Raw genomic sequence first — 15,270 nt, 5'->3', positions numbered from 1 at the left:
CGGCACTTTGGAGACAGCCTCCGAGCTGCTAGTCCCCTGTCTTCTGGGTGTTGGCCTCACCGAAGTAAATTCCTTTCTTGTTTTCCTACCACGGCGGGTTTTGTCAGCAGCGAGTGGCCAGCAAGGTCTGCCCGGGAGCCGGGACCAGACGCTCTTGCTTCCCTGCGCCCCGGGCTAGGTCGTGAAGGGTCAAGCCCACGCAGTTGGTTGTAACCGCACGGGAGGGCCTGGTGGGTCTTCTCCGACGCGGGCTGTGCTAACGTCAACATCCCTGTGAACATTCTGGAGGACTCTTTGGGTCCCATGCCACATGTTAGTCTGGGTTCTGCGTGTTCACTCGTTTAATCTTCCCCCAAAGCCTAGTTATCATCCCCACTTGGAGATGGAGGAAACGGAGACTCAGGGACGCAGAGCACCTGTTCGAGGCCCCCCGCTGATAAACGGGGCACAGGGACTGACCTCAGGGTTCAGGCTGGGAAGCAGGAATCCACCATCAGTCCCAGACTCCGCCCCAGACTTCCGAAAACATAATCTGCATGTGAACCAGATGCCTACCGGGGAGCAGCTTCAGGTCTGAGAAGCACTGGTGTAGTCCAGAACATTCCTCAGAGTGCACGGCACTAGGGGGGAGGTAGGGGGTGCTCATCCATCCAAAGGGGGGCACCCTGGTGGGACCAGCTGGCCTTGAGAGTCCTCTGCCCGCCTGCTCCCACTCCCGAGAAAGCCCCAGGTGCTTGTTCTGGAATGCTGGGCTCCCCTAGCTCCCCTGCACATACCCCTGGTGGACGGCTCTGGATACCCCACTCTCACCGCCCACCCCACGTTCATACCTTCAGTGTCAACATAATCCTCGGGTCCCCGGGCACTGTCTCCACTCCCCAGCTGAGAACAGAGGCCCAGAGGGGTTGGTGACCAGCGTGACTGGAATGAATACCGTGGATCGGCAGTCTGACCCCCGCCAGGCACCAAGGAGGGATTTTACGGTGACTGTTTTACTGAATCCTCATCTCCTCATCTTATCCGCACTTTCTAGGTGAAAAGAAGGTTCAGAGAGGTTGAGTGACTTTCCGAAGTCACACAGTACAATGTGGGTCTTGCTGACCCCAAAGTCCTTGCTCGATCTTACAACCCCCTTCTTTCTGACAGCTCCTATGTGGGATGCTACAGCTGCAGTGGGGGGCCCTGCTGCCTCCTTGCAAGCCCTCCCAGGGCAAGAGCGTGCACTGAGCAAGCCCCCTCTGCCTTGGCCCTCCCCTGTGGGGACACAGAGCATGCTTGAAGGCAAAGGCTTAGGGACAGGTGCTGGGCCGCGTCACGGTGTTTGCTGCAGCTCGGGGATGCAGATGTCCCCAGGAAAGGTCTCTCTCCTGTTACTAAGGATCTGGCTTCACCGAGGATGGAGGTCCTAGCTACAAGAAGCACAAAGCCAGGGACTGGCACAAACACCTTGGGCGCCATGAGAGCAAGGAACCCCACCCTGTCCCTGCAAGAAAGCCGGAGCCAGCATCCTGGGACTGGGCAGCCTCTGACCAAGCCCCTCCTGCCTGGGTTCCAGCTCACAGCCCTCTTGCTGTTGCCATGGGCACTAAAAGCCTGGGATGAAGCCGGGATTAGCCACAGCAGGTTGCTGAGTGGGCTGGAGGCCTCTGAGCTGTGTGTGTGTGTGGGGGGGGGGAGCTGTGGGGCTCCTGCCGCGCCCAGGCTTGTGGACCTAGTCGGTCTTCAGGGCTCCTGCCAGCACCCCCTGGGGCCCAAAGCGGGGGAACGGAAGCCCCACGTAATAAGCAGGAGCTGTGAATACACTCGTGTGGATGGCACCCTTATGGACAGCACCCTGGGGAGTGGCTGGCCACCACAGGAGACACACGAAGCCGCTGTGAACCCCGCTCCTTGCGGCCACCCACCCACCAGGGAGCGAGACATCGATGTTCGGTAACCTAAGCCAAGTTTGGGGAGCCTGTGTCGCTGAGTCTCTCTGGGTTGCTACAAATGTTCTTTCCCACGTTTCCGGAGGTTGGGAAGTCTGAGATCGAGGTATGAGTACTCTGGCGTCTGGTGACGGCCTTCTCCCCGGGAGGCAGTCGGCCATGACCTCTCATGGTGCGACGTCTCGGAGGTCTCTCTTGTACGGGCACCGCTCCACTCCCGAGGGCGGCAGCCGCGTGGCCTGGCTACCTCCCCGCTCCCCCCGCCCATCACACGGGGGACTAGCTCTCCACATGCCAGGGTGGGAGGTGGGTCCACATTCAGCCTCGAGTGGGGCTTGTTCGTTATATAGCAATGTCAGAGCAAAAAGGAACGCTGACTAATACCTCTAGGAGTTTCCTCTAAGAGACTCCTATGAGTTCGATGTGCTCAGAACAGCGCAAAGTCACGGAAACCTTGTGCACCTGCCGTGGGTGGGCTCAGGGAACACGCGGCCAATGCGATGGTGTCACTGCCTTCTGGAATCTTGTCTTCGCTTTAAAAGATTTTATGTATTTATTTATTTAGAGGGAGCAAGCCCTGGGGGAGGGGCGAGAGGGGGGAGGCACTGGGGGAGAGGGAGCGAGCAGACCCCCCAGAGAGTTTTGGCCTTTGCTCTGGGCTCCTGCTAGGTGACCTCAAGGCTCTAGGAATGTCCCGCCTGATAAGACTATCTTTGTTTACCTGGAGCCTCCGCCTCACAGAACAGGCTGACGGTGTGATTTACAGAGGGGCTGGGGACTGAGGTCACCGTGTGGGCAGCCAGCCGTGTCTACGTGGCCAACCCCCAGGGAAAACCGCGGACCATCCCCACCCCCCACCCCCGCCCCAGCTCAACGCCCTGCCCTGGCTGGCGCGGCCCCAGTGTGCGTCATCCAGGAGGCTGGAAAGTCAAACGCTGCCTGCCAGACGTCCCTGTGTGCTCTCTCCCGGGCCCTACCCTTGTCGTCTCTGCCCTTTGAGGATTGTCATCTACATTCTTTTGCTGTAGGAAACCATAAATACAACAGCCCCAGTGGCTTTTCTGAGTCCTGAGTCCTGAGTCCCTCTGGTGAATTCCTGAACCCGAGAGTGGACTTGGGGTCCCTCCTGAACCGCAGGTCCCTCCCCGCTCCCTGTGTGGCCCCGGATCACCTTCCAGATAAAGTGTTTCCCCACAAGCCTTTGCTCTAGGATCTGCTGCCTCGGGAAAGGGACAACTCAGCGGGAGCCACACAGCCTCTGAGGGAAGCCAGACACAGGGGCCACCGTCAGAACAGTGTAGAAGGGGAACGGGGCACCAATGATTTCATGTTCTTGACAAAACCGAACCCAGACCCCCTGCCTCCCCGTCCTAGAGATGTATCATGACCAGGATCCCACAGCTGGGGAGGACGGAGCTGGGACTCCGTCCTCGCCGTGCCTTGGACCACGGGCTCCTGTGGCCATGTGTGAATTAGGGGTAGGGGCCGGGGGGGCACAACTCTCCGAAGCCCCCCCCACGGCCAGCCCCACCCCTCCCTCTGCAGGAAGCGATTCTCTTCACCTCTGTACCTGTGTGCACTCCATTGCCGCTGCCGGGCCCAAGAAGTGGGGTTCACTGATGGTGACAGACGACCTTTATTTGTAACGCAAAAAAGGAATTAGGAATCACCTTCTGTACTGCTTGGAAGTCTGTGAAACCGCGTGTAAAAAACGGAGCGGCCACTCTGCAAGTTCTTGTGTGCGTTGGCCGTGTGTGCACAAGTCGGTGTGGCCCAGGGCTCAGGGAGGGGGCTCTGTCCAGAAGAAAGCCTCTCCCCACGCCCCCGGCAGCTGCTGCCATGACCGCACGGCGTGAGGGGTCCGGTCCGCTCAGCGGGGCCTGGGAAACACGGCCCTGGGGCCAGCGGATTCTGTGCTCTATTTGCCGCCTCGCAACCGGATGGGCTCCTGAATCCCTCGGTCTCCCGTCCAGTGTCCGGCGGGCTCGGCGCCTCTGTCCCAGGCAGCCACGGCCCCAGGGACATGTGGATTGGGGCGGCTGGAGGGGGGCGTGAGGACACTCCGATCTGTGCCTCCTCCTCAGGCCTCGGGGTCTATCTCTCCATCCTCTGGGCACGACCCCGTCTCCTCCAGCCACACTAGGAGGGAAAGGAGGAATCAGCATCTGGGTGGGCACCCACCGCCTCCGGCTCCCTTCCCCGCAGAACTCCAGGGCCAGAGCCTCTGGGCTCCCCGCTTTGTCCACCACTCGCGCCCCCCCCCCCCACATACAGGCAGGTAAGGGTGCTGACCCTGTGACTCCCTCAGCCCACACCCAACACAGAGCTCACCGCGGCGCTGGCCGAGGTTCCTCGGCTTGTACCCCTGGGCCCCATCCCTGGCTCAGCATCTCCTGGGAGTGCTTTCAAGGCCGGGGCTGCACCCGAGGTCCGCACCTCCAGGCCCCTGTCCTAGAGATGGGAAGTTGAGGCCCGGCGGTGGGTGGGGAGACCTGCTCCAAGCCTGGTAGGGAGGCCCAAACCCTCAGCCTGGGGAGGCCCAGGTCTCTGACAACCCCTTGGAGCCAGGAGCGCTGGATAAGGTGTCACCAGGTCTGGTGGTCTCCAGCCGCCCTAAATGCCACGGGTGACAACATGAACAGCACAGCCTCTGTGCAGGGCATGACATCAGACCCTACCTGTCCTGTCCCCGGTCCTCCCAACCTGTCAGAGGCACCATTTTACAGACGGGAAAATCAAGCCTCAGGGACGTAGTACCTCTTGCTCAGTGTCACTAGGTGCTAAGTCACAGAGCAGGGATCGAAGTGAGGGCTTCTGACGCCGAGGTCTGCTCCCTTTATCCCATGCCTCCGTTCTCTGAAAGGGGAAAGGCGGAGGGACGGGGCCTGGCCAGGTAGGACTGGAGGGCACGGCCCTGCATGCTCTCTGCGCTGACCCAGCCCGGGAGCTACTTGCACTCACAGGGGCCTCCTGGGGTTTCGGAATTCCTCTGAGCTCAGGGACTCTGACCTAGTAAAGTAACCCTAAGTCTCCCCATATTCACCTTGGCCCTGGGGGCAAGGAAGGTAGTTATGACCCCATTTTACAGATGGGGACACCAAGGCTGGCAGGACAGGGAGCCTAATGGCCGAGCAAAGGGCCCGAGTCTCTGCTGTGTGCACGGAGCTCTCTAGCTGACACGGGAACAAGAGACGAGCTCTCTCCCACCTTGCTGTGTGCCCCTGGGTGAGTCACTGTCCCTCTCTGGACCTCAGGGTTCCCATCTGTAAACTAGAGAAAAGGGCGTTACTCACAGCCCTCAGTGTTGGCAGGAGAACAAACATTGTGAGAAGCCTTCAGCCTGGTACCTGGCACTTGGGAAGGTGACACAGGAAGGTGACCCATGGTGAGAATGGCCCAGCCCCGAGGGGGCCCAGTGGCTTTCCCCCGATCACCTGCCCTGGCAGGGCAGCTCAGGACTTAGGAAGAGTCCCTGGCTGGTGGTGGACGGACGCTAGCTACCTAGAGGGCGCCAGGAGGACGCCACAGATCACACGGCCGGCCCTGACTCCCAACCCTGCCACTGACCAGCTCTCTAGAGCGAGTGTCTTGACCTCTCTGAACCTCACTTGGCCCGCCTGTAAAATGGGGACCTGGCCTGGAGTTACCCTGAGAACCCAACGAGAAACCGCCCACGGCTAACATCAGTCCTTTTCACTCCTCCCAGCGGCAGCCCCGGCACCGAGCACAGGCATGGCCCCATCAATCTCTCTAATGAACAAACAAGTCACCCCACTGGCGCCAACAGCGTCCCCAGGTCGGGGCCCCGAGGCTGCACCCCTCTCTGGAAACCAGTCTGTCTCCTGCCCACTCCCCGCAGCCAGCAGCATCTCGAAGCCCGGGGAGCAGCTGGGTCCAGACGTGGTGTGTTTCCGAGCCTGCCCTGTCCAGCTGAGCTGCTGTGGCCGGCAAGATGAAGCCCCCGTCCCGCGCTGGCCAGGGAAGGCACCTCCATCCATTACCCTGCTGGGCCCGCCCGGCCCCATCCAACAGGCGCCGCAGCTGCCCGCCGGGGCTGTCGCGCGAATTACTTGATAGGCCACGTCTCACCGGGGCTGGCGCACGCGAGGGGCCCTCGGGGCAGCGGATGCAGATCCGAGCATATGTTTTTAAGCGGCCCCGGCAGGTGGGGACGTGAGCTCAGACGCCCCCGGCACGAAGAGGGGGGCTCCCCGCGAGCTGTCCCCGGCCAGGCCCCCCAGACACGCTGGGCAGTGGCGGCCCGGCGGCCTCACCTGTCTGCCCGGAGTCCCGCGGCAGCATCATGCCCGTGGGGGTCGGGGGCGTGATGATGATGTTGGGTACGTCCAGGTGCTTGTCGCTCAGGACGGGGGCCTCGTCATGGCTGCTCCCGCCGCTGCTGCCACACATTTTAAAGCCTGAGGGGGCGGGCCGTGGGACACACACGTACACACACACGACAGGGAGACAAGCATCAGCGGGCGCTGGAGACTGGGGGGGCGGGCGGCCTGCCTCCCTCCCTCAGCGCTGCTCCTCGCGAAGGACCGGGCGGTCTGCCGGCCCCCGCTTTGCGCACACGGGGTCGCCGAGGCGTGGGGCCACAGGATGACCTGTCCACGCCAGCCTCGTTCGGGCAGGGCACTGACTTTCACCTGCTTTGTTCACTAACATGGCCCCAGAGTGGCGGGCGCCCAGAACAGGGCTCTCAACGCGAGCCTGCCCCCCAGTACCCCTCCCCCACGTCTCCAACCGCAATGGGGGGGCTGGTCAGGTGTTCAGTGTCCTCCTGTGTCAGTCTGGGCAAGCTGTGCTTTCTCGGGAATCTGCCCATTTCCTCCCCGTTGGTGACTCTGTGGTCCTGGGGCTGCCGGGGAGAGGTTCAGGGGACCCGGCCACGCCCCGTTGCAGACCTCCAGCGGACAGAAAGGCACCCGCTGACCCGCACCACACGCCGCGCTCCATTCGTCCCTGAGTCAGGGGAGCCCGGCACGCTAGAGAGCAGAGCGTCCGCCGCAAGGCCGCCGCCTTTCTCCACTTCACCCTCCAACCCCCGAGCCATGCGAACCCGGGACAAGCCCGCGGTGCCAGCCCTCAGCATCTCTGCTCTCCTTCTCTCTCCCCCTTCCCAGGCCCCTAACCAGTCTCTCCGCAGGAAACTGCAAACCTGACCACACCACGTACCTGTGGGACCCTCACTTCCTCCCGACCACCCAGCTATAAGCGGTGGCTCCCAAAGTGTGTTCCCCGGAACGCTGGCCTCCTGAGACTCCCTCGGGAAGGGGGTTCCACGATCACACAAGTTTGGGAATACCACATATCTGAGTGTTGACTGGATCCCATCTAATCTATCCTTGTGTTAGAGATTCTCATGCAGGTTAGAGAATTAAAGGCTCTGAGAAGTCCTGCAACAGGGAAGCAGCTTTCATAGAGCTTAACCCTGGGCTTCCTGAACTTAAGTCACCTCGGGGTCTGTTTTGGAAGGAATGCCTGCTAACACCTCATAGAACCATGAGTTATGAAATACATTTTGGGAAACGCTGATCATGAATCACGCCAGCCTTCACAACCACTTGCCTGCACTCCCCAAACTGTTCACAGTTTCCCAAAACCCTGGGTTCCCTACTTTCTCTGCCTGGAATGTGCTTTCTTCCTTTGCCAGGGCAACGGGCTCCTACTTAGCCTGCAAAGCCCAGCAAAATGGGCTCTCCTTCAGGGAAGCTGTCCCGGCAAATGCGATCCCTCCCTCCTTTGTCCGTCCACCCTGATTCACTCATCCGTCTACCTCCAGCACTGATCACAATGTACCAAAACATTAGTTCTTAGTTCTGTTTCCCTTTAGAGAGGGCGGCCAGTGTCTCACTCATCGGTCTCCCTTGGGCCCACACAGTGCCTGGGAGAGGGCAAGCAGTGGGCTGTCAACTGGGAATGAGAAACACCTTCGGGCACTGCTGAGCTGGGTGTTAAATCCTTGCCTCCAGCCCCCACACCTCTTTGTTCTTCACCCCAAAGAGCCCTGGACTGGGATGACATTCGCTCAGGTATCTGGGTCCCTGTCCCAGCAGGAGCTGGGGAATGGGATGACTGTCATTCCTGCTGCTCCTCGATGGCCCCTGGGGGAGGGGTCGTGGTTCTCCAGCTTGTCTCCTAGAGGTGGCGTCTGATTTGCCTACCCTCCCGTGTAGATGGTTTCAGCACGGATTCCTGCGCACAGCATGTGATGGAAGGCATGGCGTGGGACTTCCAAGACAAGGTCACAAAAGACTGATGCTTCCTCCTTGCCCTCTGGCTCTGGGGGAAGCCGGCCACCATGCTGCGGGGCCAGCAAGCAGCTGGGCATGGGGGTGTGTGATGAGGGACCGAGGCTTTCTGCCAGCAGCCCTGTGAGGGAGCCACCAGGACAGGGGGTCCTCCAGCCCCGCCACGCATTCGGACGACACAGCAGCTCTGGCTGACCGCTTAAATGTCGCCCCACAAGAGACCCTGAGCCAGAGGCCCCCGGCGCAGTTGCTCCTGAATTCCCAAGCCACAGACACCAAGATGATCCATGTTCAAGCCACGGAGTTTGAGGGTAATTTGTCACACGGAATTGGAAGCTGATGCAGGCCACAGAGCTCGCTCCGACCACAGGAGGAGGAAGGGACAGCAGGTGCACAGTGGGAAGGCCATACCCGCGGTGCTGTGGGAAAATCGCAGGGTGCTTCTAGGGGTGACCCTGGTCCCCTAAGGGGTTGCTCCTCTGATGGGCACCTCGTGCCTGGACTGTCAAAGACAGCCTGTTCGAAGCTACAAAAGCATGACCATCAGGTGACCTAAAGCAATGGAATCAGGCCAATTTCTTGGCCCATCTGCAGCGTGACCTGGGCTGTGCGCTCGGAAAAGCCTCCAGCAGCAGCAGCAGGCACAGTGGTGAGCCCACTGGCTCTAATTCAGGCCAGCTGCTTGCTGCGGGCGCCAGGTCCCCTCCCCGGGCCTCTGCGTGGTCAGAAGCCTCGTGCTTGGCTTCTAGGAGGCCACCGCCAAGTCCCTGGTCTGGGCCCTGGTCACACTGGACAGTCTAGCCACGCGGACTCGGAGTGACACCCAAAGGGACTGGAGACAGACGTGCCTCATGGGCAGTCAACCGTGCCTTTGTAATCAAGTCCCAATGTGTTTGTGCCCTTGGGCTGCCGTGACAGAGGACCACAGATTGTGGGGATCCAACCACAGGACTCACTCTCCCCCAGTCTGGAGGCCAGACGTCGAGAGCATGGGGCCGCCAGAGCTGGCTCCTTCTGAGGTCGCGAGCAAGATCGGGCACCATGCCTCTCCCCCTGCTCTTGGTGGTTCGTGGACAAAGTCTGGTGTCCTTTGGCTTACAGACATAGCTCCCGATTTCCGCCTCTGTCTTCACACGGCTTCTCCCTGCGTGTGAGTCTCTGTCCAAATGTCCCCTTTTCCTAGGGACACCGGCATATTGGGTCATGGATTATAATCCATAATAATCCATGCCGGATTATTACCTCACCTAGGATGTCCTCTTGTTAACTTGTCACGTCTGCAGGAACCCCATTTCCAAATAAGGTCACATGCTAGGGTCCCGGGGGCTAGGGCTTCGACATATGAATTTGGGGGGGCACAGTTCAGCCCAGAACCCCCAGTAAAAACTCTGAACACTGAGGCTCAGGCGATCTTCCCTGGTTGGCACACTGTGTGTGTGTGTGTGTGTGTGTGTGTGTGTGGCACGTCTACACCAAGAGCGTAACACATCCGGGACTCCGCGCAGAGGACGAGAGCTCTGTCCGGAACTCTGCTGGACTCTGCCCTACACACTTCCTCGGTTTGGCCGATTGGAATCTGTGTCCCTTCCCTGTAATAAATCATCACCACGAGTACAAGAACTTCCAGTGAGTTCTATGCGTCTTTCTAGGGAATCATGGAAGCCCTGAGTCTGCAGCTGCTGTCAGGAGTGAGGCTGTTCTCCGAACGGTGTTCCCTCTGACTTCCTGTTTTCACTGAGAAAACGGGGCGGCCGGACCCATGTCTGTGGGCCGGGGAGAGGACGACACAGCGCCTGGCGGGCGCCTGCTCCCTTCCAGGGAACTCAGCCTCCGTCTCCCTGCACGCCTTCCTCCTTCACTCACACCAAAGTCAAGCCTGGCCCGGCTCTCCCGGGCAACGCCCCAGCCTCCGCCCCAGCCTCCTCCCCGTCCTGAACCCCGATCCTACTTCCTCCCTGGGGTGGTGCTACCCTGAAACAGCCAGGCTGGCCAGTTCTGCAAGAAGAGGCCGTGTCTCCCCCACCAGATTCCAAGCCCCTCGGGAGCACCCACGGAGGCGGCAGCCAACCTGATGGAAAGAAGGACCGGCCAGAACGTGAGGCCCAGGGAAACGAGCTGCAGGAGGCGCCCAGGGAAACGAGCTGCAGGCGGCCGTCCTGTTATCACCGTCACGGCCGCACTTACGGACGACTCGCCGCAGGCCAGGCGCGCGACGGGGGCTTTCTCCGTCGGTCTTCACGGCTCCCACTGAGCTGAGAAGTCTAACCAGACCCATCTCACGGATGTGGAGACTGAGGACCAGAGGGAAGAAGAACTTGCCCTCAGTTGAACAGCTGGGCAGACCCTGAACAGTCTGTCTGACCCTGACCGCTGGCGCTCCTCCTCACCACGGTGCTACACAATGGAGCCAGCGAACTGCCCAGAAAGGGCCAGGCGGGAAGAATTTTCCATTTTGGGGGCTCTGCAGTCTTCTGCTGCTTCACGCGGCCATTGTCACAGGACATCTGCCACTGACAGTAGGCCAATGAACGAGGGGCCGGGCTCCAATAAAACCTTTTCTTTTCCTTCCTTTCTTTTTTTAAAGTAGACTCCAGGGACCCAACATGGGGCTGGAACTCACCACCCTGAGATCAAGACCAAAGCTGATACCAAGAGGGCGATGCTGAAACCAACGAAGCCACCCGGGCCCCCCGCCCAATAAAACTTTATTGACAAAAATGAGCAGCGGGCCCAAGGGCTGTGGGCCGCAGGTGGTCCCTCGGAAGTCAGGGAGTGTGGATCTGTAACAGCCATGCCTGAGGTCCTAACAGGCAGTAACAGAACGCAAAAAGCCTGAGCCTGCTTAACACCAAAGACAAGAACAAAATCTGAGCCCCGGCTGCTGTTGTCAGTGACAATCCCTACCTCAGATAGGGGTGCTGGGCTTGAGGAAATGAATGAGTTCACGTCAAGCACTTGCCTAGCGAGCCAGGGGCCTAGAGGGTGCTCAATCCCTATTAGCTTTCTCTATAATCATCCATAAAGAGCGTCTCATGGAGTGCTGGCCACAAAAGGAGGCTCTGATTATTGTTATCTGTAACGGGAGGGAGCCTCCGTGCTCCCTCTCCAAGGCCACTTCCTCTTCGAATATTCCCAAATTCTAAAATAAAATGCTAATGGAGAAGAGCCACACTCCTCCCAGGGCCCCACATTTGCATTTTAACAGGTTCTGGGAGCTTGGCGACAAAGCCCACATTCTTAATCATGAAGCATCAGGTCACTCAGTGGGCCCTGGAGAGATGCTCAAGGCAGAGAGGAGAGAGGAAAGGTGGGGGGGGTGGTTGGGAGGAGGGAGGAAAGGAGAAGGGCAGGACTCCAGCCTGTCTTAAATCCACCCCCCTCCAGGGTGGGGGCTGCCCAGCCTCTAGCAAGAGGGAAAAAGCTCTCAGGAGATAAAGCCTACTTTGGGGATTAAAACCAAATGCCAACCCTGCCCCAGACAAGGAGCTCATTTGTGCTAAGGCCAGAATTGTTACTTGTTAATTATGTGCCCGCCTCACGCCATTAAAAACCCATTTCCTGAAGGGGTGGGCTTGGCTGGGATTCCAGGGGGCCAGGCCCTAAGGAAGCAGGGGATGGGGAGCAGAGTCCAGTGCCCCAGAAGTACTGAAACATTTCGGGATGCCACAGGGAGGCTTTCCAGCAGGTGGAGGTCACCTGACTTTGACTGGGCCCTGCTCTGGGGCACGCTCTGCTCTTGGTCCCCGGTCGAGAGCAGGCCCATCTGCCAAAATCCTGGCCTCCAGGACCGGCCTCTCCTGTGGGTGAAATGGGAGATGCTGGGGGTGCCTGGAGGGCTCCGTGGGTTAAAGCCGCTGCCTTCGGCTCAGGTCATGATCTCGGGGTCCTGGGATCGGGCTGCGTCGGGCTCTCTGCTCAGGGGGGAGCCTACTTCTCCCTCTCCCTCTGCCTGCCTCTCTGCTTACTTGTGATCTCTCTCTCTCTGTCAAATAAATAAATAAATAAAAATCTTTAAAAAAAAAAAAAGAAAGAAAAAGAAATGAGGAGATGCTGTGCAGCAAGGCCAGACAGACTTCCTCAGAGACCTGGCTCTGCCCCTTTCCCGGCTCGAGGGGAGGGGCTTTCCAGCTTGGCTGCCCACGGGGAATCACGTGGGAAGTATGAAAATGACCAGGGGAGGACCCACCCCCAGAGCGCCTCGTTTCACTTTTTTTTTTTTTTTTTTTTAAGGGTTCCAGGTCCCACTTGGGGATTGAACTCATGACCCTGAGCTCAAGACAGGAGCTGAGATTAAGGGTCGGATGCCTAACTGACTGAGCCACCCGGGCCCCCCCTGGGGCTGCCACGGATTTTTAAAAGTACCCAAGTGACTCTACCAGCAGGGGCAGGGGACCCGCGAGCTAGGGTGACTGTGGGAACACAGGGCACGACTCTGAGCCTGTCTTCTGGCTGCAAAAGGGGTTACACCAGTTTTGCAGGCAGGAAGTACCAGGCGTGGGGCATGTGGCTGCCGAGCATGGGAGACACGGCCAAGGGTGAGCTGCTGGCCGGACCTGGGGGAGCCCGGGGTGGGGACCGTGCCGCTTCCTCACACCACCCCGTGGGGTGGGTCCGGGGCCCAGGACCCTCGAGAAAACCGAGGCTCAGAGAAAGAAGGTGCTGGGAGGGCGGGGCCCGGTGGCGCCAGGCCTGAGCTCTCGCCCTGCCCCTCCTGGCATCCGCCACCACTTCTCATCCTTCAGAAGCCCAGAGCCAGGCCTATGCCCAGGATGCCTCGGTTCCCCCTTGCGGCTCCCAGCTGCCCCCAGGCCGCTCCAGGACCACCACCGACACCTGTGGCCCTGGGCAGGCTGCGTGGCTCAAGGGCGCCCCCTGGTGCTTTTTTTGAGAATGGCATGCTGACTGGTGCCCGGCTTGGAGACGGCCTGGGACCATGTCCCCAGGATTGTGTCCATCTCCCCAAAGGCGCCGTCACACACACACAGTGGCTCTGTTGGGCTCACGGTGTGGTGGCCGCCAGAACATACACCAAGGCTTCAACACAGACGGCAGGGAACCCCCTTTGGACCTTGTTTCCTCCCCGGCCAAACAAAGGTAAGTCATTGTCCCCACCTCCAGGGCCTCTGTGAGGGACTAAGACGCGCTGAAGCCCACACCCTAGCTGGGGGTTGGGGGTGTGGGGGTGTGGGGGGGGTTGGGGGGTGCAAGTCCTATGGGCGTGTGCTGGCCCTGCGGAGCGTGCTCTGAAAGCGGATGTGGTTATTAATAGCGCAAGATTCTGGCCTTAGCACCTACTCAGATTGAGCCAATATTGAGCACCTACTGGGTGCTGCCCAGCGGCTCTTACTCCCAGCCCCCTGAGCACAGGTCAGGAACCTGGTCCCACCCTTGCTGTGGGACAGCTGGGGGGAGGGTAGCTCCCCCAAAATGTTCCTGGTTCCAACTTAACCCTCGGAGACCCATTTTCCTAGTTGGATCAGACCAGCCCCAGGCTCCGGGGACTCTGGACCCTGACTTTCATCACTGCCAGTGGGCTGGGACCCCGCCTTGCTTGGCCCCGGCCTTCTCACCCGACTCCCCCTTCCCTTGCGGTACAGAGCCGGGCCTGGAGAGGTGCTCAGTCAGCAGGGGGTGAGCAAGTGCCCACTATGTGCCCGGCGTCGCTGCAGGTTCTGGGGACGCTGCGGGTTCTGGGGACGCCCCAGAGGAGGAAAGTCTCAGCATGTTTCTCCGCTCCTCCCCCCCAAACCGTGCCTTCCTCCACCCTCCAGGGCCCCCAGTGTGGAAGCGAGGCCCCAAAGATCTCAGCATCGGCTGGAAAAAAAGAGAGAGGGCCCTGGTGTTTCAACCCGCTGTTGGGAGTGTGTAAGGCTCATCGAGGGGAGTCACCAGGTGGTCCTCCCAGTGAGGCAGACAGCACAAGAAGCCCATCTTCCAGAGAGGCACACTGAGGCGCAGAGGAGTCAGGCCGTGCCCAGGGTCACGTGGGAACGGACATGGAGCCTGCCCTCCCAGGGACAGCCAGCAAACACTTTCCAGAGCCTGGGTCAGCAGTAAGAAGCAGATGATGGGAAGGAGCAGCAGGATAGGGTCAGGAGGTGGGAGTCCGAAAAGGGCTCCCAGCGGGGCCAGTTGGGAGGGCGGCAGGAGACACGGAGGGAAGGCCAGGGCACTTGGGTCAGCTGCAGCAGGCACAAAGGCCCTGGGGTGGGAACAGGGTGCGCTGGGGCCAGCACTAACTCCTCGAGATGACCGGATGTCGGATTCAGTGTAGGTCTTTCAAAAAACACGCCGACAACTGCCTCCAAGGGTTTCAGATGCACTTAATCTTTTTTTTTTTTTTTCATTCCAATTAAGCAGAAAGCCTTGCATTATTATGGACCAGGCCAGGGCGGTGAGGACGGTTTTACCTTTTGGAGGCAGCCTGGGCCCAGTGGAGCCAGCAGTGGATATTTTAAATCTCTTTTTAATTAAGGAAAAAGCCCCAGCTTGCATCAGGGATGAGCTGCTGGAGCAAGAGCCCGGGAGGAGGAGCCGGAGAGAGGGAGGGGTGCGGCAGGGAGGGGCGAAGGCTGGGGCGCCTGGGTGGCTCAGTGGGTTAAGCCTCAGGTCATGATCCCAGGGTCCTGGGATTGAGCCCCACACTGGGCTCTCTGCTCAGCGGGGGGCCTGCTTCCTCTCTCTCTCTGCCTCTCTGCCAACCTGTGATTTCTGTCAAATAAATAAATAAAATCTTAAAAAGAAAAAAGTTGGGGTGAAGCCCCCCCCTTCTGTGCCCCCTGCAGCCCACCTGCCCACCTGCCCAGCCGTGCTGCCGAGCACCAGGGAGGACCCTGGTGGGATCCTGGCCCTGGCTCCGGACCCCAGCCTCTCTGGGAGGCTTTGTGGGACTCGGCCAGGGGGCTGAGCGTGCAGGGAGGCCCCAGGTCACAGAAAGTAGGCACAGCAGCGCCCGGCCTGTGGGAGATGCTGCTGAGTGCAGCTCTGAGGTCCCCACGCCTGGTCCCTGACCACTAGAGGCTGTAGCGCCCTCTGGCGGTGACACCGAAGAATGTCTCCAGGGGCGGCTAGAGGCTCCTGGGGGG

At 60.0% G+C, this 15,270-nt stretch overlaps 1 protein-coding gene across 2 annotated transcripts in view; it reads right to left on the bottom strand.

The window, feature by feature from the left end:
* Positions 1-3,545: 3,545 nt before the first annotated feature.
* Positions 3,546-15,270, bottom strand: part of C7H16orf74 (chromosome 7 C16orf74 homolog) — a 29,895-nt gene continuing 18,170 nt past the window's right edge. For both annotated transcript variants that reach the window (XM_044255613.1, XM_044255612.1), the window contains 2 exons: positions 6,203-6,346; positions 3,546-4,067 (listed from right to left, as the gene is read on the bottom strand). In XM_044255613.1, the coding sequence (XP_044111548.1) occupies positions 4,009-4,067; positions 6,203-6,346 (203 nt within the window). In that variant the 3' untranslated portion in view covers positions 3,546-4,008. The remainder of the gene's footprint in view (positions 4,068-6,202; positions 6,347-15,270) is intronic.

Source organism: Neovison vison, chromosome 7, assembly GCF_020171115.1.
Source record: "Neovison vison isolate M4711 chromosome 7, ASM_NN_V1, whole genome shotgun sequence".
NCBI classification, from domain to species: Eukaryota; Metazoa; Chordata; class Mammalia; order Carnivora; family Mustelidae; genus Neogale; species Neogale vison.
Note: the sequence above shows the minus strand (reverse complement) of the source record. Positions and strands in the feature narration are given on the sequence as shown.